The 26056-nt window shown below is 42.2% G+C and overlaps 1 protein-coding gene across 1 annotated transcript in view; it reads right to left on the minus strand.

Annotated features, from left to right (window-relative positions):
- The window catches only part of RNF11 (ring finger protein 11), a 32855-nt gene continuing 6799 nt past the window's right edge, over positions 1-26056 (minus strand). Inside the window, exons 2-3 of the mRNA XM_069788763.1 lie at positions 1801-1970; positions 1-1230 (exon numbers count right to left, since the gene is read on the minus strand). Of these exons, the coding sequence (XP_069644864.1) occupies positions 1059-1230; positions 1801-1970 (342 nt within the window). The 3' untranslated portion in view covers positions 1-1058. The remainder of the gene's footprint in view (positions 1231-1800; positions 1971-26056) is intronic.

A 26056-nucleotide genomic window follows, 5' to 3' on the forward strand; every position in this document is an offset into this window, starting at 1 on the left:
TGAGATACAGTATGTTTATTCTTAACTTCTGATAACCTAAGAACTACAAGAACGAGAGATGCAGTATCCATTTGCTATGATCCAAGACAACCATTTTTAGGGAGAAAAAAAAAATAGAATAAGTAAATGATCAACACTACCACTACAGTAGTTCCAAATTTTTTTCTTTTTTCAGTCAGGGTAGTTTAACTATTTATTGTCCATCTGGCCCACTTTTAACCTGATCAAGTTAAAGGTGACATATTAAAGTTTAAGGACTGTTGTTTCATTAAAACCAAAGCAAGTTATAAAAACCATGAAACCGTAATTTCACTGTAGGACTGTTTCATATCTTCATATTCTGCATCACTTGTAGAAAAGGGATAATGCATCTCAGTTTGCTTACAAGCTAGGAGATCACTTTGAAGTCTGCATATTCCTAACTGCAAACAAAATATAGCACTTTTAACAGGTTATAAATAAACTGGTTTTCAAGCATAGAGCCAGCCCAACAATAACAATACACTATTAAAAAGACCTAAGGCAATGAATTCCATCTCCAATGGACAAAAAAAAAAAAAAAAAAAAAAAAAGAACTGTGCAAACAAGCTTAAAACTATTTCTTTGTGCCAGTGTTATAAAATGTAGATTTCAATAAAGCCTTGACCCAAATGCCAGGACTTGTGAAAAGAATCAGAACAAAACTGGTTACTTTATTTAGGAAAAAAATACTCTTATCTTGCTGCTAATAAAATTGGATACACGCAGTTTAAACACTTACAGTTGCTGTAACACTTTACACAATTCCTATATATGGGTGTAAGAACAAACATTAAAAGACAATGGTGGGTCAAGGCTTTACATTAAAAATAACAACCTACTTTTCTATAGTCTCTAAAATACTATGTTTTTTCCAATATTTGCAGCCATTCAGGAATATTTTTTATTTATTTATTAGGAAATGTATACTTTGTGCATGATCTTAATTCCTAATTCCCGGCTCTTTGGGCTGAATGACAAAAGGATCAAACCCATTAAAGTGGATGGTCTCCTTAAAGGTTCAGTGGAGAAACCCTGGCTCAGTTAGTCTCATATGATGAAAGCAGTGCTGCATCCACTGGCTCCATGCAGGATGGACAGGTAAAGGATCTCATCAACCAGTCATCTATACAGTCCAGGTGGTAAATGTGCATGCACGGCAGAAATCGGATAGGGTCCCCATAAACAAAGTCCATCATACAAATGACACATCTAGGGGAAAAAAAAAATCATAAAAATATTTAAGCTGCTGTTACCACACTAGAAATGAGAAGTAGTGCAATATATACTCCTGGGTATGTTTGAGTCAGTCAAACTTTTAGTACTTGTTGATATTGTGAGGAGTTCTTAGCTCTGTCAGTGCTGGCTCCACCAGGCACTAGATTTTTTGGTGCTTCCTTTGTAGTCTATGTGTGTGCCCATGGTTACGATGTCAGTGAGGGCTGGAAGCCGCCTGTGGGCATGGCTCCGCAGAGCGCATAAAACTAGAAATGGTAAACGGGAGCCATACAGGTGAGGAAGTAACAGGAAATTATTTCCCCACGAAGAGAGGATAAAGAGGAAAAAACACATGTAAGGACATGAATTACATGGGTCGGGAAAGTAAGTTTCACCTGTAACAGGAAAACAAGCGAGGATAAAAGAAAGAGCCTTTTGCAGGGTCATTTTTTTTCCTGAAAGCTACATTAAATTACAGTCCCTGAAAATAAGGCAAAAACAGGAGGACAAGATCAGGTTTTCCAGGGCAGAATATTAGTTCACAGTTTGGTTTCTGTAACTTACTCTCTGATCTTCTTCTCGGAGCCATCTCTTCCAGGATCATAGACTCCTTTAGGTAGATGCTGAATAAGGCCTATCCTCTGCGCTATTCTGATTTGTTCCTCTTCTGTCAACTGTGTTGCTAGCCGAGTCTGGCTAGGAGTCGGGTGATAAACAGGAACAGGGACCTGCTCCTAAAATTAAAATACTACAGTTAAAAAAGAAACACAGAGGTTTTCCTCGCATTTTGTAGCACAGTACAGGCAATGTATTTAACTTTTTCTCTCTCAGTCCCACCTCTCAGTCCTACAAATGTTTGTATAATCTCCCGCTCCTACTTTGCAATTTTGAGGCTATAATTATATTGAGAATGGGATAAAGTATTGAGGCCAGTATCCTGAGGAAGGAGCTGCTCGTGGTTGTTCTCTGCAAAAGCTTTCTATCTCCAGGAATCATTCCTACATGAAATACATGTACAACAAACTCCACAAGACAGCAGGCAAATAAACCCTACAGCCACCTGGTGAACTGCTAAGGTACTGAATTGAACAATGTAATGGCTGAGGAAACCCCCCCAGTATTTGCAACAAAAAGTAGATTTTTTTACATTTAGGAAGAATTGTTTGCAAAGATGAGGACAGTGCCTATTCTTAAGAGTTCTAGAGAGGAAGGTTTTATTGGTTCTGTAATAACTAAAATTTACATGAACTGTTCTAGATCACACAAGTTCCAATCCAGAACTGTAGATTTAATTCTTGTGTGTTTAAAAAAATGTCACCTGGACGATAAAAAGAATAGCTTAAGTAAGTAATCCAAGTCTTACATTTGTTCTCATACATTAATATGACTTTACAAGTTGTCCCAAGCTGGACTTCAAATTCTGTATGTTTACGTATTTCCCAAACAAAAAATAGGCAACGTGTATTACACAGTCCTTCCTCTGCCATGTTCTCAGAAGCTTCTTTTGAATTTCAACAAACTTTAGATTAGATATTTTCACTAACACTTATATTAACATGGTACTTATTTTACTTGCTTTTAAAGCACTTTTTTGGACATAAATACAAATTTTGAACAGGAAATACTATTAGGGCAGTATTGGCTAGTAGCCATAATTCTACTGTTAATAGGGAGAGAATTTCTTGCAATAGGTCGATTTTAATGGTGGTACTTAAACAGCAGAAAAAAATTCAACTTATAGATGTGTTCTGCAAATAAACCTGGTGCATCGGAGACACACTAGCATTGATTCATCTGTTTGAAAAATGCAAAAGTTGATGTTTCAGAGGACATTGCTGCAAAACAAGCAGACTGCAGGAGGGCATGCAGCTGCACCGCAGGAAGCGCCGATGCAGCACGCATCACCTGACAAAGCTCCCATTGCCAAACTCCCACTCGCTCCTCAGTGATGCGGGGAAAACGTGGGCTTTTGCTGCCTGTGACAGCAACCACCTTCTGAAACATGCACGTCCTTACAGAGCACGGACCGCTGTGGGCATCTCCAGGTATTTCCAGCAGCAGGAATGCAGCTGCGTTCCCCTCTCCTGTTCCCTTCTGGCCGGCTCTGGCAATGGTCTAGTGCAGTGTTCAGCTGACACCAACCCCTGGCAAAGTCCCGATACGGGGTTTAACACATGTAATGTCGCACTTGTAAAGCCTGATAAAGTGATTCTTCTTTCACTGCTGGGAAGCACGGCAAGTGGAAAGACAGACAGGACTCCCAGAAGGCCAGGAGAAAGCAGCCCGAGGAGCACGCAGCTTCTCGCTGGCCAGTTCCAGGGATGCCCAGCAGCAGAAGTCCTTGCTCATGTGAAATGCTAATCAAAAATACAAGTCTACGGGGCAATTCTTTCAACACAGTGCCTACCACTCGCAATTCAGCTGTGGGGTAAAATTCACAGTCTTCTCTTAATTTAGCCACACTAGGATTTCCCCCTCTGATTTCCTAGCAGAACTCACAGGAATTATGACAAGGTTCAAAAGACAAAATGCCAGCGGTTCTGTAAATTTGATTAATTTCCTGACTACTCTCAACTGTGTTTCACAGAATCACAGATTTCTTCTACATCAGCTGCCTTTTAATGGTTTAAATTATCTGAAGTATTTTCTAATCGCTGTCTGAATAGGGAAAAGCACCAGCTGAAGCTAGGGATGACCTGTCAGATATAACAGTATTCATGAAGTGGCTTGGCAAACTTTAGTGCGAACAAGATAAAGCATTTTTTCCCCTCCTGAATGCTGCAGACCCTCTCTCTGTACTGAACACATCAGCTCGAGGCAGAGCCCAGTCCTGGTTTTATGTTTCAAGAACTTAACACCACAAACTATCAGTAACTCCCCCCCCCCCCCCCCCCGGCTTTGCTATACTTCTTTGGACAGATTATTAAATCAATAGCAGAAGACATTACTGCTAGCTCCCTTATTTGTTACAAAGATGTACAGAACACTTAGCATATCCCTCCTTCCCATCTTAGAAAAAAGGAGGAGCACTATAACTAACTACGTGCATGGCACGGGTTGGCGCTAATAAGGGCAGGAGAGGAGGCTACTGTATTTCATACAGCTCCCCTTGGCAAAACCATGACTGCAAGTGATAATGCAGAAATACAAGGAAAGACAAAAACAGGAGGAGGAAAAAAGATTCAAGAAACTCTCAAAATGTCTGGAAGTAGCAGGGACAACTGATAGTGAATGCCTATAGCAGATGAACAGCAAACCAATCCAAACTGATATCTCAGCAGAAATTAGACAGCAAAAGGAAACTATAGTTAAGTAACAATCTGTTGTGAGTTAAAACTATCACATTTGGACAACTCTGAAATGAGAAATAAGTCACGCTATCCAACTGTTGACTGGTTCGGTTAAGTTTTTGGACAGTAACACAACTTTTAAGCTTGTAATAGGCCAAACAAGAACAAAACCTCATTCCCTTGTTCTAGTCTTTTACAGGCGCTCGCTGCGAGCGACCACCGAGGGCCTGTGTACTTGGGGAACCCATTTCTGCATTATTGCAGTGCCCCTCTCCCACGGGTGTCATCCTCCCTGCAGAGACCTGAAGAAGAGGGGCCTGATGGACGCCCCGGGGCCCCCTTCCCATGCCAAATACACAAATGCTTTCCTGACCGCCAGCACTGTATGGAAACACTCCTCCTTTTGGTGTCCTGTCTCAGGTTCCCTCCCCGCAGAGCCACCACCCTGCGCTACATGTCTGACATAACCCATTAAGGCAGGAATTTATAGTTGCCAGCTGTGGGCTTCTACAATTTCACATAGTAGACAAGAAATCTCTTGTCAGATGAGTAACTCTGGGTGAAAACGGTGCTGTCTTTCACCATGAAGTCTTCATGCTTGTGAATATAAAAAATTGGGGATTGTGTGGCTGCCAAGCTGTTGTGAAAAATGCATAAATTGTACTACTGTAAATAAAAAAGAGTGACCGCTCAGCACCCATGATCTGGTGTACTTCCTTAACACCCTGTCTGGTGGCACTTTAATCTCACCTCCCAATTACTATTAAAAGCCTGCCCAAACTGAGCTAGCAGTCCACTGGATACAAACATACCAGTAAAATGGAAGAATACAGCCGCACACATTGCGGAGAGTCAAACTGTAGGGTACACCGACAATGACCTTTTCAAACCAGTCCTCTCCCCTCCGACAGATAAAAAGAAAAGGTGTGTTTATACCTGTATGATTCTAAAAATATTTTGAACTATTTATTCGTGAGAATACGAGAGCCCAGATTTCTCTGACTCGGTTTGTTGAAGCGACATTCGGTATCCCCAGAGGCGTCAAAGTAAGAGGTGGACCACATGAAGTGCTCCCTCACCTAGACCCTGACCACCACCATCAGTCAAGCTGGGCTCCTTCAGCCCCCAGTAGCCCCACTGGCACGCACCCCGGCCGGCCCCGCATGCAGCCACCGCCGCATCACCACGCTGGCAGCTGCATCCTCTGGCTTCTCCGCTATCAAATCTCTGAAGCATTTTTGGAAGTTAAGCTCACCCGACAATAATTTCAAGACGCCCGTAAGGAGCGAGTGCAGCCCCGCCTGTGCGGGTTTATCACCCCTCTGCAAATCTTTCACAGTTTATAATGGCTACTTTTATCAACCCACGTTAAGGCAAGGTCCCGCTCACTCCAGCGTGGATATTCAAGGGTAACGACGTTAGGATTCGAGACTCCAGTCAACTTATGTTTGTAGCTGGAGGCTCCCTGACATGTATAAATATAAAAAAGATTGTATTACCCAAGTAATTATTATTTTATTCCAAAGATGAGCATGAATTTATTGCTCTGGTGTCTCACTTTTCCCTTATCTACCACGGAAAATGTTTCTGCAGACAAAATTATGAAATACTGAACTTCTAGCCAAAGTCCATGTTATTTATCATTTGATAAAGATGTCGGGTGTTTCAAACGAAGATGAAATTTCACGTTAACTCTATTCCTCCATGCAAAAATACCTAAAAGAAGGCCAAAACAAATAATCAAATCCACATATTGGTGTCAGGCAATGAAATAAAAATAATTTTCTGGCACTTAATTTACTTTAATAAATTATTTTTTTCACATATGAATTTAGTAATGATGAAACATCTCAGATGGCCGCAGTCCTGGAGATACACAACTTTTTTCTTGGTCACAAAGTAGATGGTGTCAGCACAAGTCTCCCTGGCTTTCTGTGCACAAAAGTCATTAATTCCTAATGTTTATTCAGCCCTTAAATAACAGCATTAATTTAGACTCAAGGACTACAGCAGAGTTTGTGTCTCCATCTCACCCTGGCTCCTCCTCCTTTGGAGAGCGGGGGGGGCAGGAAATCATAGAGGGTATCTGGAGGTCTGCATTTTTCACTTCTAATGAAAATAAACATTTTCACACATGGCTTAAAAGGCCCAGACACTGTGTTTCTGCATGCAGATTCCCAAGCACACTTTGGGTTCTCTCCTAGAAAAAGGAGGTTTCATCAAGCATGATTTTTTGTTAGAAGTTTTCTCATCAATGCAACTTACCTTGGTTACTTATGCTGCTGTAAATCTGCTTTTCTCTTGTTTTACAGCATTTTCATCTTGTTTTTGCCAAGTGCAACGCATTTGTAATACTCTGAAAACAGGTCAGTGGTAGATCAGAAACTCTTAATCCCTGGATAAAGATTATTTTAAGATCCTTCTGCGCCACATATCAGCAGTATGTTATCAGAGCTTTTGTTTGTTTGTTGGTTTTAGTAATTGCACCAACATGCACAAATTATCCTTTCAGGAAGGTCAAAGGTGAGATAAATAATTTGTAACGTCTAATAGTTCCAGAGGTTAAAGCTTCACTGCTGTCCCCGAGATCCTGTCTACAGCCACCTGCTTTCCACTATTTACTGCTTTGTTCCATTTCCATCTCTGAATTTTCTTCCTCATCTAATGCAATGCTCTCAGTGTGCCTCTCTGGGATATTTATTTGCATTTTAACACTAGATCAACAGCATATCTGTTAATTCAGTCCAACAAAGGAGACAAACGTCTTCCTAGCTATGTTTATCCTAAGTCTTTCTTACTTTTTCTTTTTTTAACGTCAGTAGGTATAGCACTTACACTCCTTGCGGTTGCTGCCTAATTAATTAATGCAAACATAACAGTTCAATTTGAATTTCCCCAGCCGTTCCCACAGCTTTTTGAAATCCCTTCGATATGCAAATATCTGTCTTGAAACGTGTTGTCTGAAAGCAGCTGTACTGGTTCACATACAGCTGCATCAGGGCCACATACGCTTTACTGCTCACCAGCCCTCAAACACTGATCCAGAAAGTGGCCTGGCCTTTCTGCAGCTCTGACAGCCTTGCAACATAACATTGCTGCCTATTACAATGCTCACCGTCACTATACACATCTTTCAGCCTTGCTGCCTCCCAGTTTTCTCATCTCCAAGGTGAGGTGCTTAGCAGGAAGCCTAAATAACTAATCTAGACAAGAACAACTTCAGCTTACAGATGTAAAGTCAGGAGGTGAGGAAAAAAAACCCCAACATCCTTTTTGGGGTTTTTTTTGCAAAATCTCCAATGAAGTTTATGAAATTTTCTCTTCTCACTACTTTATTACTCATAAGGAACTCACTGGGATGATGGTCCAGGGGCCTTTTCTGTGAATGTCATTCTGATCTGGGTGAAAAGACTCAAATTCCATCCGTATGTGAATACACATTCTGAAATAATATCCTCCCCCAAGACTTATTAATGTAGAACCACTCGCTATTATAATGTGCATTATACGACAACTACAGCTTACTTTAATAATCCTTAGAATATTACGAGCAGCCTGCCAACTATAAAAACCTTTTTCTGCCATACAGAAGAGAACAGTTCATTTATAAAGCTGAATACCGGTTGCTATAAAACATCATATAATGAAATCGTTACCCAATCCTTTATATTCCTGCTTTCAGGTAGCCAGTCAGTATAAATAACTCCGATAGCTGAAAAAGTTCTTTTGAAAGAAAAATCCCCTCCTCTCACCTCTCCCATCTGGAGGGGACACTTGGGACGGACAAGCAGACCAGACGCACACAAGAGGAGCCGTTCTGGCACAAGCTGGAATCTAAAGCATGGGTTTGTCTTGCAGACCCCATTCACTTCGTAATATAGTCAGAAAAGAGATTAAGCATTAACTTAACACCGTATTAAGCAAAACTGTAACTGATCCTTTACCAAATTTTCAAGCATGCCAAAGACTGATTCCCTTTGTTTATGTGAGAAGTGTGAAGATCCAAGTTCTCTCCTGACAAATAATAATATGTTTCAAAACAGATTCACTGCACCACTCTACTAATTAGACGCTCACCTTTAAAATATGGTTCCAAGTCCTTGCATTACTCAGGATTCCCACATTCCTCCCTAAGGAGACTAATCACACAATTTAAATTTTGAATGTATATTTGATTCATCTGGAACTTTAAGCCCAATAAATGTATACTTCATTTTTAAGATTTATTAAGGGATTGTTCTGCTACCACTGCTTGCTGGAGAGAGCTTACTTTAACTGTTCACGATCTTTTCAAACAAAACTGCTCTTACTTTTGTTTGTTTGATATATTCCTTGGTAAGTTTGACAGCACTGAAGGACAAAAAACCCAAACTCACGACGTACGGAATTTCATATCTCAGTTTTTCCTTTAAAGTTTTATTAGTGTCACAATTATCATTTCAATATTAAATAGAGAATTTTCATGCAGAAATAAACACGTGTACTAGATCTTACTGGTCCATAGCCAGTAGGAGAGCAACACTCCGAACCCCAGCAAGGGCCCTCCCTGCACCTGGGATGCGCGTGCAGGTTTGTACATGCTTCCCACCAGGGCGCTCCTAAAGGAAGATTAATAAGATTTCTGGTGTTGTACGAATTAGACATTGTAGATATGGTCAGTAATTAATATAAAAACAGACTAAGGAAATGGTCTGCAACAGAGGAGAGGAACCTGCAGGATCTGCACAGTGTTTCTCCAGCTGCTAACACCAATTAAGAAGCAACACCCGGTTTGAGTCATACATCATTTCAGAGGGAGGTGTTTTTGGTGAAAGCCACAGTGGTTCCGCAGTGATGGCGCAGCCTCATCTAAGCTATTACTGAAACTGTAAAATTGTCCTTTGCATTTTTCCACAATTATTCCATTGAAATTACTAAGAAATAAATATACCTGAAGAGTTAGTTGGAAAAGATAAGCAACCATGAAAGTGAGTCCTGGCTGCTGACTCTTAAAATATTACCTGTCCCCTGAGCTCAGCTTTGCTATACCAAAAATAGGGCTGGGGCAGAGAGAGGAGGTACAAACTAGATGCCTCCTGCCTGCTGCTTTCCTAGACAGTGACAAGGGCTATTAGAGAAAGGGATTTCGTTTTCAAGCTTCTTACCTGTGCTGTCACACAAAACCAAAAAAGCTACCTACTGCCAAGATAAAATAGGTGACAGTGCCCTTTTCAGCTTGGCCAGTGCAAACCCAGCCTTACCCGGCAGATGGAAATAACCTGCTGCTCTGTAGAGTCACCTGCTCTGAAATTTGATTAACGATCAATGCAAACCTAAATACAAGAGATTAGGAGTTGTAGGGGAAAAGCAGTAATTAAAAAGCAGTAATTGATCCCTGGAAGCACAATCTCCTGACACAACCAGACAGTTTTTACATTCCCAGGCTGCACAGCAAGTTTCTCTTGACTCCAGGGCCGTATCCTTGGGTACGGTTCGACTAACTGAATTCTTGTTCACCAGCTTCGTGTTGGTTTTAGCTGTCCTTGTTCCTTTCTCCAGTGATCCCAAACATCAGGGTGTGAATTTCTTCAGGAAAGTGGGTAACATACACCAGTGTATCCCAGACCATCAAAATGCTCACCAGAGAACTGACTCCATCTCTCCAGACAGCCCCACTGACAGCTCCACTTACAGCATCAGGCCACAACTTCTGAGAGGTAACAAAGTCCTCTTATTACAGCTCCTAGCATGTTTATTTTAATAGGTTTTTTTTTATATATACAGGGAGGGAAAAGATCCTTAAACAATTTACAAAAATTCATGCTTTTCTGTCAAGTTGCTGCAGTTAGCAAAGCCAGGAAAGAACAGTTGCCCCTAAACATTAAATTAAGGACACTCAGGCACAAAATGTAGCCTCCTGAGACTTGTACACCCCAAGGACTACAAAGCAAAGCAGCTGGGTAAGGAGAAAATCTAGCAGAATGGACCAGTAGTCATTTCTGCAGCTGGTGGCAGAAGAACAGCACGTGTATGTGGATCATCCTACCCCATAAGCAAACCACAACATCTGCATTATTGGTACATATTCTCTCCTACTTACACCAAGCGGTTATCTTTGCAAAAACCCTTCTTATGCCTGGCAAACACAGACGCTTATTATAGTGCTATGGCTATGTTAAACACAGCACTTATGGTTCAAGCAAGACGGCTGCTGGAGAAATGAGGAGCAGCTTTAACAACAAATAAAAACCTGAAGTTTTGGGAAAAAGAAAATGGTCCTGTAGTGGAAGACGCTGAAAACAAATATATCTCAGACTGTCTCCTTCTGCTGAAAGGTACAGAGTGAACCTGCTGTGTCCCATTCACTTACTGCTGTGAAACTGCTGGCTAGCAGGAAGCAAAAATAAAAAAGAACACCCCAAACAAATGAATCCAGTTAACATGTTTTTCGGAGGCTGCATTCAAGCACGAGAGATGGGGGAAGCACTCCGGAGCTATGGCAGAACACTAGCAGTCCACACCAAAATAGGAGAATTGTTCACACTTCTTTCAGACGCATATTTACTTTCTGGAAAGGGTAAACATCAATCAGTGCAACTTGTTTATAGTATAAATCAAAGGGATGACAGCTAAAAATGCTCGTATTGATCATCCGGGGTAACATATAAAGTCTGCAGGCAGCTCGGACTCTCACCGTGCCAGGTGCCGTATTCAGCGCAGCAAACCGGCTCGCTCACAACCTGCCCTGCTCGTCCGGTGATCTCAGACACGTGTGATTTGTCCTGGACACCGTCCCCCATGCGCACCCACCCAAACCACTCACTCGGAGGCTTTGACTCACCTCAGAGTACAGCAGACAAAAAAGCTTAGGTCACATGCACTTCTGCCTCCTGACACATGAGCTTGGCCCAAATCTACCATCCTGTAACCCCCAAAGCATTGCATCACTCGGACCAGTCCGTGCAAGTCCATTACAGGAAGGGCCTGATACGGATTACTGGACAGGCAGGCACCCGATGAAGAGAATAGGCATATACATATATATATCGGGTGGGCAACGTAACACACTAAGAGTAAGTAATGGTGCACGTTATGCCCTGAAGTGCCTACTGAGCCCACAGACCTGGTGCAGCTGAGCTAAGCATGAGCAGCCCCTGTTTATCTCCTGGTGCCATTTCAGGGAATTTGGGGATTGGGGTGCAGCTGACTCCAGCTGGTCTAAAGCAGTGCTGCCTCTGAACCACGGGTCCTGCCACTTCCCCTGCACTAGCTCTAGTCGCTGGCTGTGAGGACACTGATCCGACTGACTCTTCACCTCATGAAAAGCAAACAAGCCATTGCCGTTGACTCTGTGATCGCTGTAGCCACTGAAAAAGTTGGGAACGGGCATCCAAGAGGAAAATGGGAGGAGTGTCCCTTTTGGGACTTAAGCCAATTGTGAAATCCTGACTCCAAACACTTGAAAAATAGCAAGAGTGCTAAAACATACCTTTTGGCAAGAATTAGGTCAGCTTGAAAGCAATTCTAAGAACAACACAGCCCTTCTGAGTACAAGAACAAGAGGTAGGAAAATTACAGAAATCAACCCTAATTAGCCAAGAGGAAAGGCTGGGGACAAAGGGCCAAAACTGGGAGTAAACACGAAAATGCACATAAGCTGAAGGCATGAGCAATCCATCAGGGGAGGAATGCTGAAGTATAAATACAGGCTGTACTTCCGTGTGTAAATAGAAGACGTATGTATATGTATGTTAAAATGTGCTAGTTTGAACTAATAACAACACAGTAACATATAGCAGAGAAATATTATGCATAACTAGGAATGTATTTTAGAAAAAGTATACAGTGAATAGGATATCAAAGGATCAGTGAAATCAAGTGACAAATGATCTCATCTCTAGGCTCAGCGTATGGTGTTATCTTGGCGTTATCGTCCAACAACACAGCAGGCATCCTCCTTGAGCAAAGAGGGCTATCCACAATGCAGTTTAACAGCCTTGCCTAAAGCAAGTTTCACCACGCATCCAAAACCATCACATCGAATGCAAGTCCTCATACATCAAGTTCCTAAAACAGGACTTAAATAGAGTCAAGAGCCCGAGCTGGAACATCACCCCCATGTACGGTCTTCTGGGAGGTGTCAGTTTAGCTTCAGGTAAGAGGTAAGACAGATAATGAGAACAAACAGGCAGATCAACAGCAGCTATCTCAGATCATCTACCCCGATGTACTATCCTACACGAAGACACAAAATACTTTTCTGTAGCCACCCAGTTGTAAGCAAGCACCAAAAAAGAAGTCTGAAAGAGAACATAGTAGTTCTTTTTATAGAGTTGCAGTCTGTTACCTAGCCAAAAATACACAGAAGAGGCAACACAGGAGAAGGCTTCTGCCAACCTTGACAAGGACCTTCTGCTTGACCAGGGAGCAGGTAAAGAATGGCTGATGAGGCAGAGCACCGCAGCCAAGCTGCGCTAGCCCAGGAAGGTGGGCTAGCAACGGGCTCCCCCCAGCAAGGTAAGCCAAGCAGAAACCTGATGAAGAATTTTCTATTAGGCCTCACAGCAAACAGGGACTCAGGAGAGCGGGACTCTCACACAGCGCAAACCTCTGCCAAACCATAGAGAAAGGAGAGAAAACAGATTGCTCTACTAAGGATAAACGACTTGGGGGAGAAAAGTGGTAACAGTCCACATCCTATTGCAGAAGAGCTTAAAAAAGCAGATGGGGCTGGTGACGAGCTGCGTCTGCGTAACCACAGAGCAAGAAAACCTGAAGCAGAGAGCCTGCTGGCGTGGGGCACCGGCCTTGAGACCGTGTCAGCGAAGCAGCTCGTGACAGCAGGGTTTGTTTCAGAACTCAGGAAATCTGTGTTATACTTCACTTAATGATAACTTTGTACTCAATTTGAAATATTTTAATTGCCTTTTTAACAAAGCCATCCTCAATTACAAATGCTTGCTCAAGCAGGAAGCTGCCACACCTTGGCAGTTTGACGGTACACTCAGATCCACAGGCCTTTTTATTTTCTTAACGGCGTCTGAATTTCTAACACAGAGTGGATGCCCCTAAGATCCAGGTATGTGACTTGAAGCCTCAGCCTAGGCAGTGCAGCAGGGGACTGGACTGTGCAGAGGCAGCCAGGAGGCCTCCTGAGGCCAATTAAAGGATATAATCAATGCTGCATTTTGTAACAGCTTAACCACAGCCTGTTTTTAAGCATGTTTCTGCATTAGCCTGCTTAGAAAGCCACAGACAGATGAAGCCTCACATACACCTGACATACATTAGGGCACCTCAAACGCAGTACGAGTCTCTGTGTGCAGGAACGGCGGCGGCGGTGGGCCAGCTCGGCGAGGACAACCCCACCGTCCACCCCGCCAACAGCTCCTCCCTTCCACCAGATCCTGGGCAACCGATGGGGACACCTCTGTGATCTCTTCCACATTCTGAAGCTGGAAATGGGGTTTGAATCGGGGGGTACCAACAGCACCCTGAACTGCTGGGCTGCATGCAAGAGATTTCGGTGCAGCCCCGGGTGCTGCCTCGGGGGGACACGGTCACCCCTCCCAGGCACACACTCGCTGCCATCTCCCACTTCGGTGAGAACGAACACACACAAAAAATGCGATTCAGCTATTTGTTTAGACTCATTTGATAATAACACTAATTATTTCAACTATGAGTTAATGAGCAGCAGCTGTAAACAGCCAGAGACATTGATTCAGGCTATCGGCTCATCTCAGCCAGTCATTTATTAATCTTAAAGGAATGTCTCAGGCATTAAACGATTACTACTAAATCTGTTCATTTTTTGGGGTTTTTTAAAGCTGTGCTCTATCTAAAAGCAAGGAACGACTGTATGAATATTAAGGCACACTAAAGCTTGATGAAGCTCCACTTTTCGATGCAGTATTAGCAGTGAACGCAAGGGCAGTGTTTCTATTTTTTCCAGCAAAGTCTTGTCCTCACAAGCAGTGACTCTGCATTTTTAGCTCGCAGGGCACAAATCCAAGTGTGATCTCATGCAACTGTCAAACCTCTTTTAACAGAAAAAAGGCCTGTGCCAAGAACAGGTAGAAAAATCATAAATAGCTCTCTCAGGAGTTGGTTATACAAGCGAAATATTTCCAGAACATGTTTTTCCTACTTATTTTAAAGTTTTAAATGCATAGAGACAGTTCAACAAGCATCTGGTCATTTCTTTAATCTGCCACCAGAAAACACACATTCATTTCACTGCTATGTATGAAACATACAGCCAGTTGCTGGTGCAACCAGGACGAGCCGCAAACATTCGGCTTAACAAATGAGTCCCTCACTAACTGTATAATCAACCACCTGTCTAATCAGCATTTTCAGTCTATGCTAATTTTCTCTTTAAATACTCTTCTTTGGATCTTGCCTGTGCTGGTTTTACACCAAAAATACTTATGTTCGTTTCAGCGCAGGTGCTTTCAGAGTAGGTGGTTTGAAGGGGGAACTGAAGCAGGTCCAAGGCTCTGCAAAGGCGAGGAGGGGAGATGGGGAGCACAGAGCCCAGCCCAGCCTCTGCAGCCGCCACAGCTCCCATCTCACCTTGTCCAGCCCCAGTGGGATGAAGAAAAACCCCTATTTTGTCAGGCCATTCCCCTGCTTATGCCCGCTCTCATGGAAGGTACCAAGAGCTTCATTTACACTGAAACAGGCTTTCTGAAGGAAAACTTGAGGTTTCCACAACAGATTCATCCTGCTCACTACAATTATCTGTAAGATCTACAAATGTCCCCACTACTACCCCAGTACCACACTTATTAAGGATTTCAAACACTACCAGGGACGTGGCACTTGAGCGCCTACTTAAGTACTTGCCTGAATTATGGCTCAGGCTGCTACAAAATCTCAGAAGAACAGAAAACTGTTTGAGAGGAGGGACATGAAAACAGAGAGGTCATTTTTCCAAATATGGACTGACGGATTGGAAGACAAAGCCTCATTTCACCCCAACACACCCGTATGAGAGCAGCTGTGAAGCCTGGAGATCTCCAGCCTTAGCTCATCCATACACAACGAGGGATCTTTCATGCTGTGTGAAGTACACCAGAAATCCTGAACACCTAACACAGTGATAGACAGGGTGCAGTTTTAGGGCTGGAGTTGAGAAGATCACATGGAAATAAACAGGCCATCTATAAGAATTTAAAAGCGCTAGTTTCCCAAGAACATTGCCTGTAACTTTCAAATATCCGACTTAGACACATGGGTACAAGGAAACCACTCAGGCCCTGCATAACTCTACCATAGGTGAGGTACGTACTACTTTCGATGCCTCTCAGTCAGAAATGAAATGCTAATGTCATTAACATTATGCTACTGACACTCTTTCAGGCTTTATGAAGATATAAAGAAGTATTTATACTTATCATGTTCTCCTGCATTAATGTTCAGGGTGGAATAACCATGTCCTGCTACAACCCACACAATCACTAAAGTAAGTTTTGCCAGTTTATACACACACAGACAAACTGCGGTCGTGACAAAATACCTGAATGGAGTAACACTGAGCTCTGAGGCAGTAAGTCTGGAGGTATTCGGTATGTTACCATATAAAAAAAAATACACACAGCCACAGCAAAACAGCTACCAAGAAAACCCTTGGAGGTTTTTTTGTTTAAATTTATGACATTTAGTGTAGAATACACCTTGTTAGCTTGGATTCATTAGGGTGTAACTACAGAGATAACTGTAATAGCTAGATAAGCTCGAAGAGAAGAGAAAAAGAAGCTTCTTGCTTGGATTTTAACTCCATAAGCAGAAATATCATAACTCAATTACTACAGAAATATTTTAGTTATCTTTTTAGCTCACCGTATGGACCTCTCATGCATCTCTGAGAGGCAGCGGGTGCAGCAGAGTAGCCTAGGAAGCAGATGGCATTTAGTGCTCCTCATCCAAGTCCGAGGACCTACAGAACTAAACTTACTTTGTCTCCCTATGCACTGCCGCAGTTAAGTGAAGTCAGGGAAGGTTCTTCCCTGGGGACACTAAAAGATTTGCTGAGTAATCTCTGAAACAAATAGGCAAGGTAACAAGATGAGTCTGAATTCCTGTCTTTATTTGGGATACCTCCTTTCCTATAGGCGGATCTCTACTGCAATAAAGACATGAATAGAAATTACCAAAGCAAACAATTTTTTGTTCTTTCATTTGTTGTTTTGAATCAGACAGTAGAAGCAGAAATAAACCGATCGTTTTGGGAGATAAGCAGCTCTAGATGCTTCCTTGGGGGCAGAAAAGGGCTGGGCATGGCTTTCTCCATGAACTTTGGAAAAAATGAGTCCGATGTTCATCAAATGAAATCTGCTGAAAGCCATACAGCAAGTACCCTACAGAGCAATTTCAGACTGGCAGATCAGGTTAAAGAAAATTTCTTTGCTCTGCTGAAGTTTTGTACAGAAATTAGCCTTGGAATAACTTACAGGCTTGGTCCTGATCTTTTTTTATCACTTCATGTAACACTGTGTTCCTGGTGAGGTTTTCAGCATGTTCTGGAATGGTTTACCCCAATGAGGCTAATGGCTAGCAGTGCATGAAAGGGTGCTTTTTCCTTGGACTTCTGAGCTGCATGTTCTGCACATTTAAAGTAAATCTTGTCTGTGACTTCCATTATCAGTCACCACGACAAAATTCACTGCAAGATGCTGAGCAGTCAGTCAGTCACCCCTCAATCACTTAAAATATGCCCTGCTTTAATCTTTTTTGCATTTGGGGGGGGGGGTGAGGGGAGTGGGGCGTTGTGGGCGGTTGTTTGGTTTCACTCACTATGGATGAGACAGATTTTGTTTTTCAGGAAAACCAAGTTGCTTGAATATCATATCCACTAACAAACAAAATAAAAATAGAAGCATTAGCCTAGAAAAACAAAGGCTGAAAGGGATATAGGACTGATCTCTAAATAAATCAGAAAAGTAAACCAGAAAAACAATTAAAGTTCTGTTCGGTACAAGAATAACAGATGCAAGTTTGCCATAAAAAAATCTAGAATTGTGAAATAGCTTCTTGAGCCTTAGTTCTCGGCTGATCAAAAGAGGCTGCCTGTAGGAGTAGTAAGGGCAAAGTTTGACCAGCATCTTGCAAAAATCATACATTATCTGCAGAAAATAACTTCATTGAGCATATGCATAACTATCCATATATACCCCTATTCACAGACACCAGGAAACAGACCAATTCACACACCTGTTAACATGCAATTTCCAGCACTGTACTGAACAGGGCTGTTATCTGAATTAATATAATCTATGATGCAGTGTAACAACTACCAATAATGCTTGTCATATTTAACTCAAAGCTAATTTAAATAAAATACAGAAGATAACACTCATTAAATCTGAGCCTCATTTTGTTGAGGCTATTATAAATGTCTGCAGACACAGTCATGTCCATCTGGGAGCTTAAGACACTAACAAAACAAAAAGCTTTAAAGGTGAGAAATTTTTGGACAAAATCATTTTCCGTTAGCAATTCTGGTTTGATCTCTGCTGGGTTTTAATAGCCCACTGGTGAAAACACCTATGGTGTAAGCACAAAAGTTCTTGGCCAACCCCATTTCCTACAGCACAATCTAGAGGTAGGAGCAGGAGTGAAGGCAGAGCTGAGAAAAAGACCTTTATAAAGCTTATTCTGCTGACCGCATGCTAGCTGGAAGTTTTAGCACATTCTGAAATCTCCAGCTTTACAAACCCACTTGTGTTGCTTGAGTAGCACCGGGCAGCTGCACCACTGGCGAGGATTTGGCCTGTGGCAAGCAAAACCTAAGGTCATCAAGGAACAAGTATACGTGGGATTAATGCGCTCTATGTTGATATATAGGCACTTCATCGCTGGAACACAGTAACCAGTCTGCATCTAGGGTTTAAAAAAAATACCTATCTTTCTTCAGTTTGATGTGCTACTTCAGTCTTTTTAAGGGAGAAAAGGCAACAGCTATTGGTCTAATTTACATAGTTACATTCTGTCCAGCTGAAACGCTTTACTGTATTCAAACTGAAACCTGGCCAGCGTATTTTGTGAAATAAACCAAGGAAACATTAGTGGCAGCAAGCAGTCTTTCAGAAAACGATTTCTCCAGCTTTCCAGGCCCCCACAGTCCCAACAATGTGCTGGGTCGTTTGCTTACTGGTGACTGACAAGGAAGGGTGTCCCTCACTGCCCCAGCAGCCCCATCTCCTGTGGCTTTGGGGCTTTTTTTTGTACGTAACCAAGCCAAAAATTAAGCCTGACCCAACTTGGCTCATGAGATCCTTAAGCCTGACCCAACTTGGCTCATGAGATCCAAAAAAAAAGCTGTAAAGATGGTATTTACTGTTCATGTTCAGCATTACTGGTTTTGAATTCAGAAAACTAAACAGCAAGGTACCGAGCAAGGGGGTTCGAGCTATGTAAGACCACGGCATTACCACAGAAATTACAAGAGCGGGTAGTGCTGCATAAGCAGACACGTGAAGAAGTGGCAAGATTTGCTTCTCAAGTTTATTTGTTGGAACAAGTTTTTGTCCCTCAATTTGCTTTAAGTAAGACTGGCTTCAATGGGAAACTAGTGGCCTCTCCTAAGGGACACCAGACTAGAATAAGGAGTCACAACATATAAAACAGGATGGCCAAATTGAGGTGGCCAGCTTGGCTTCTGCTCTTGCATACTTATATAATGTCTTAATTTGAAACATTTTAGACAACAGGGAGGTTGTTTTATTCAAAGCCACATACACTGGCAGTCCTCACATACATACGCACAAAGGTAATCAAACTCCTAACAGCAGTGACAAAGCTTGCCAAGTTATGTTCAGACTTTGGAAACCATCCACAGACTCATAACTGGAAGGCTTGTGTGAGGCAAGAGGCAGAGCAGCACCCCACAATGCAGATGAATGATGTTACTGTAGTCAGTTGTGTCCCAAGGGATATCACAGTCTGCTGTGCAACATGAACAGGCTGTGAAAGTCTTCACCCATTCCTGTACTTACCAAATACACTCATGAACTGTTAGGTAACATTAATGAAGCTTCTTTAAAAAAGAAAATAGCGAGGAAAAGCATCCAAGCATCTTTAATGGTGGTTGTGGTACACAGATTTCTGTTCTTTTATTATGTTTTGTTGGTTTGTTTTTTATTTTAAACCAGAAAGATCACATTTAAGAAAAACAGACTTAAGACTTTGTCTACACCAGAGATTTGTCCTGAAGCAGCAAAATTCCTCCAACAGAAATCACCGCCCTACTGAAGTTAGAAACGGCACCTTTCGACTGCATTTCATGTACAGACCATTCCCAAACGCACTCACACCCAAACCAGTGTCAAATACTCATTCAGTGCATGCTCTGGTATGCAGTTAAGTCTGAGTATATCCTTAGCTGCGACATGGAGAAGCCAAAACTCCTGGAATACTTGGTGGTAATAGCACACATCTAATACCTGACACCTCTAGACCCTTCCAGAGATGTCACAAAGTAAAAATGCGATATATAGATGGCAAAGAGTGCAGATAAATCCAATCTCCACCAGGAAGTCAGTTTGGTTCACTAATCTGACAGGATGAAAATAAGAGCCTGAGAACCCATTTCAGACACTTGATGGGCATGAGCTGACTCACCGAGGGATCAGATAAGCACCAAAGCCACCACAAAGCAACTGCGGAGCACATGGCTGCAAGCGGAAAACGGGAGGGAAGAAGCGAAGCAATCCCTTTTGGCAGCAGCGGATGGTTAGATCAGACCTCCTTGTGCCAGAAACATGGACGCACGCAACACCGATCACAGGGCACGCCACGTTTCAGCTCATGGTCCACTGAACACAGAGAGAGCTTCCAAGCCTCTCCTTTGGCCTCAGCTGCATTCACTCCCGAGTCGTGTCAGTCAAAGCCATTATTTCTAAGTGCTGGGGCACCATCCTGCCTCAGATCAAGTAAAACAAACGCAGATGCTAGTTTCCCCACATGCCGGAGAGATACACAACCCAACACAGGACCATCAATGGGTTTCATTGGCACCTGTCCCCAGTGTGGTGTCGTCAGGCAGCGGCACTTTCTTTAGGGACACAGAAAGTACCCTTCTCTCCCCAGAAAGGCTGCAGAAGCCCAAAGAGCTCAAGTTGCTGACACACTGCCTCAGATAAACTCCCCTATATTTAAAAAAATGCTTTACGCTGACAAAGGGATGGACAAATTTCTCTCAGCCTACAGTACTCTTCACCATTTGACTCGTTACCCTGAGGTGGAAACATTTGTCTGATCCCTCAGCACCAACAAACAGCCTGTTTGGTAGCATCTGTTACGTAGTTGTTACTACCATTTTCCCAGTTCTTGCTTTCCAATAAAAATACCACCACGCCAGCAGTGCTGCTTGGAGGAATCTCCAACTGTGTGATCCGACCAGAGCGAGGAACACATTGACCCCAGGATATCATGTTCAGAGTCCACTGCAGCAACTCCTGCCAGGACGAAGGCATGATCCAATCCACTCATTAACCAAGAGGTAATTGGTCATTATTCAGCCGCAGCACACTGAGGAGACACAGAGACGTGAAGTTCTGTATGTTGCAGCTGGGAGTTTGGAAGTCCGGCCTTCGCCATGCTGGAATCCAGATAGTGGCATGTGCATAAGATGTTATTTACTAGACCCCAAAAAAAGAGGAAGGATAAAACACCCTCCTTTCCTACCTCAGCCTAAAACTATATCTCTTTTCTCCTCAGTTTATCAGCTCAGAGTAGGCGACAGCTACATAAAGACACTTCAGGAGAAGATATATATAGGGTGAAGTGAACTTCTCCCCAGGAAGCTCTAGATCTAGGTCATCTTGCTGCTTCTGGGAGGTAATAAAAACAGGTTACTCATTGAACAAGAATACAGCTTACAGAAGAAAACAAAGATTACTTGGAGCATGGAATTTTGTGTCGATAGTATTTTTTCTTTCCTGAAGGATTTTTAAAAACACAATAATTAGTCATTAAGCATTGTGTCTGAATACCTGACTCCATCTACTGTAAATCAAGAAACCTGCTATATTTACAAAAGGAATGGGCATTCTTTGGTAAACTTACTTCCAGTAGTTTAGCCACACAGTAAAATAAATACAACTTCAATTAGAAATCCCAAAGAGTTTGTCCAAATTCAGACATAATGTAAAACCCCTCCTTGCACCTCATTTTTGGTTCTTACAGAGATGACTAGGTGGAAGGATTATATACAACCCAGCAGAGCTCCAGGCAAGTTACCGTATGAATCAACTTCGATGGATTAAATACCACACTACCACTTCCAGTCAAGGGTGGGGTGGGACAGCAACCGAGCATCTCTCTCAGGCTGGGGCCAAAAGCCATCATCTAACCCAATCCAGCTGCTGGGGGGTTCCTGGCCATCACAGCCACTGCAGCACCACATGGATGCCATTAGCTAAAGCAGTGTGCCTCTATCAGGGCAGGCGGAGGAGTTTTCCTGGCTCAGGACAGACCTTAGAGTAAGGCTACCTATGCAGTGCTTCTTACTAGTTTCCGATTTGCAGATCCCCAAACATTGTCAAGTAGAGGTGTGGATCTGTATTCTCAGTTTAGTGACTACAGATGGGATTTTATTAGCTCTTGTGAGCACTGTAAAAAAACCAGCCCATAGAGCCTCAGAGACCCAGGAACTAAGAGGTGAAAAAGCACTAACCTAGAAAAGAATTAACAATTAATTTAAATTAAGTATTTTTGCTTGAATTTTAAAAGTTATATTGTTTCCTTCCAAGAAGGGCAATATGCTTTCAAGGATGCCATTCTCCACTGGACAATCCGCAACTGCCTCAAGGTCTCCAAATATATAGATACAACATTACAGAATTCTGTGAAGCAGACACTAAAGCAATGACTTAGTCACATTTCATCAGCTAAATTGAAGATATACAGATGCAACTGCAATACAAATCAAAATACCTAAATAGAAATCAACCAAGAGAAATCCCAAAACATCAAAAACGGGCAATGGCAATTAAGCGAGTACTATTATAGAACATAAAATAAAGTCTACAGGTGTTAAAATGTTAATTTCAGTCTCTTAACTAAACCTGAATTTAGAGCATTAGTTTGCTGATCTGAGCCTTTTATATAGTTTCCACCGAAAACAGTGGTTAACTGCTTTCTGTTAAGCAACAGTACAGACCAAACCAGTTTAGCAGTTTGGTACGTCTGTAGTCGAGCAATGCTTGCACCTGTTTGCTCAAAACCTGAGAGCAATCACTTCTCTTTCTGAACTTTAAATAAAATGTATTTATTCAGGCAAAATAAATACTGGTCTTAATCTATACTGCAAAATTATACTATGTCTGAATTACAGATTTCAAGAACCATGTTAATAAAATGCTGTGATTAATGTGCAGTGCACAGAACAAACTCTGTATCTGGGTTTAATTACAATGATGAATAGAAGTCAGACACAGCCATGGTCCCAGAGTAGTCATGCATTATACTGTCCCATAGACACTGAAATAATGGAATCTGATGCACTTTCATCTCTTAGATGAGTCTCCCACAGCTCTGAAACAGAAAGGGCAAGAGCACCCAGCCTCATCCAATTCTGCAACATTCACACACTGAGTCATAAGAGATTTGTATCCCCCACTACCAAGATGCATCTTACAGGATTAAATGAAGACAGATAAATATTGCTCCATTTCCTTCTGGCTAGAGCTTTATATACAAATCATCAGGAGAGCCATACAGAGCGATAGGGAAACCTTGCAGTATGTACAGAACTGCTGTCCAAGTATATATAGCTATGTTATAGACATATTTCAGTGTTATATTCTAGTCTTTTTTTAAGCAGTTTTGCCATGACAAAGATTAGAAACTGGCAGTATCTAGTAAATTTTATGGTTTTAATTGTGGCTGCAGAATAGCAAATTGCTTGCTTTTGTCCAAACCAGCACTGACTGAATGATTTTTTTGCTTACCACTGGATATTCACGTGGCTCCATTAGATTTTATTAGTCATAAACCAGGCATTTCCTTGATGCTTCTAGGACCTCTCTTAGCAGTCCAAACTCTAATGGCACACGGGCTACAATCCCAAGCTCTGGAAAACTCAGCATTGCCATCCAGCTGACATTTATCTTTGACTGAGGATGAGGTTGTCCCCGCATGGGCATTCGGCCTTGGAGTTCAGTGAACTACATATAAGGACTGTTTCTGAACTATCCCTCTAGAAATACAAATTGCTCTGAGTGAGGAAAAAAGCAGACAAGAGGACACACAGGCCTCTCCAGTGCCCAAAAAAGACAATCAAGGGAAACAGGTTTCAGTAATGCAGGGATAATAGTCTGCACATTCATCGCTGCATGCTGGGGCTAAGGGAAGAACTGAATTTCCTGAGTCACAGTTTCTCTCATTCCTCCCACAGTTTCAGTCCTCCCCCAGGCACCTCAGGTCTACATCATCCTAAACTAAAAGCAGAGGCAGGATGAGAACGCTCAAAAATCAGCCCAGCCTTTGATACGACGGTATGCGTGCGCGCACGTGTACGAAGCGGAGAGCATGCGCGAGCATTCTGGTGGATCAGCACAAATGCCCGATGCAATAAACCAGCTGGTTGTGATTTGGCTGACGCAACTGCGGTTGAAAGGACGGTTCTTTTATCTCCTCCTCCAGTTGCTGCACGCATCTGCTGTTTGTCCGTGTCACTGCGCATGGATCGTGGCCCAGCAGCTTTTATGCCACTGGCATTCTGACTTTCTTCTTCACTGAAGAGAAACAGAGCAGCTGGCAGATTCCTATGGAGGACTGGTAAATAACCACTCTCTATAACTGTTTGATCTCTTGGAAGTTGTTTCATTAGTTCATAGGAAAGTCATGGTTGATTTGCTTTAGTCCATTCCACAGATCATTATCTCTTCAAAACATAAAACTAGTTTATTTTCTGTGGTTCAGAAACCAAAGTCCAGATGTATGGCAAGCAACAGCTGCCGATCACAGATATGAACCAGGGGTACATACAGGAAACATAAGAGCTTCCTAAACACACGGTGGTCCTAGATTTTGGGGAAGGCAGTGTTGCTTGTTTGGGTTAGCTTGTCTGAAAGAAAGCACAATCTTCCAGCATAACAAAGATTCATCATCCTGATTAGGCAAGATTTTTTATTGCCATCTCCATGGCCTCTTCATTCCTACTAAGCGAGCATCTGGAACGCAGGCTGCCAAATAAACGCTGAACTATCAGATTCCAAACAGATTTTAGGAGACTTATCTACTGCCTTAAACAGATCTTCTGATAAAGCTCCCTCTCTACAGCAGCAGGTTTGTCGTAAATTCCTGCAGAGGTTCGTTATATAATGGAGGAATATTATTTTATTAAAATTGAATTATCATGGAACACTTCACAAACATGAATTAGATTACTAAACATGCCTGCACTAAAGATAAAGTTTATTACTCCTTTCCTCCTCATTTTACAGTGAGGAAACTAAAGCACAGACCAGTTAAGTAATTTGCTAAAAGTTTCAAACTAAATGGAAGACTGAACTAAGAATGACGATGCCTTCTGCTAGAGCTGCTAGAGTGATTTTTTTGGTGGATTTTGTTTGGTTTTGTTCAGTTTTGGGAGCGGGGTTATTTTCAGTTTAAGTCCACAGTGCAGTTTTACTCAGCAAGAAGCTACACGTGACTCTAGCTCTGCTGGGACAGGTTGCTGCTGTGGCTGCCCCCCCGAGAGGCTGGCAGAAGAAGAAGAAAGATAGCATCTACAAAAACACAACCCACCTTCAGGAAGCAAGACACATCTTCACTTCTGAGACCTTCATAATGTCAGGGCAAATTTTTCTTGTGGTCTAAATCAAGACTGAAGCTTGTCTTGCCTTTTAGAGTCAAAGAACAGTGACTCTTCAGCTTTTTCCCACTGAAGAGGTTTTATTCTAACTCAGCCATGACATCCCTAAAAACCTGCTCATTTTGTAATTCTCTGGTCTCTTAGGAACTGTTTCATTAGCTCATAGAAAAGTCACAGCTGATTTACTTTAGTCTATTCCACAGACCATTACCTCTTCAAAATATAAATATGTTTCTCTGTGTGTGTCTATGGCGAGGCAGTAACAAGGACAAGTACAAAGATTGGAAGACACAAGTATGTCACAAGCAAGTGGTGTTATTTTTAGTTTCTTGACCTTACATTCTGCAACCAGCTTGCCTACAACCATTAGCAGGGTCTGCAGAAGTGTTCATTAAACTGAGCTTCTTTCCTTCATTGAAGTGATGAACAGGGACATGGAAGACAGGGACGGACCTTGTATAGCATCTTGATCCAACTTAAGACATTCCTTGCAGAAATCCATGTAAACCAGCAAGCAGTACTCCATCGAATGTGATTATAAACATATTCTCTTCTTTTCAAAGTTCCTCTTGGAAAATCTTCTGGCCAGAATGGTTAGGAACAGATCTTTACTGATTGCCGACTCAATGAGAGTGAGTCTAGAAACCAGCTCTAATTTTCATAATAGAAAGATAACACAGAGAACTCCAACATCAGCATACACTTCCCATTTCCTCTAGCCATG

The sequence above is a fragment of the Haliaeetus albicilla genome, chromosome 8 (genome assembly GCF_947461875.1).
Source record: "Haliaeetus albicilla chromosome 8, bHalAlb1.1, whole genome shotgun sequence".
Taxonomy (NCBI): domain Eukaryota; kingdom Metazoa; phylum Chordata; class Aves; order Accipitriformes; family Accipitridae; genus Haliaeetus; species Haliaeetus albicilla.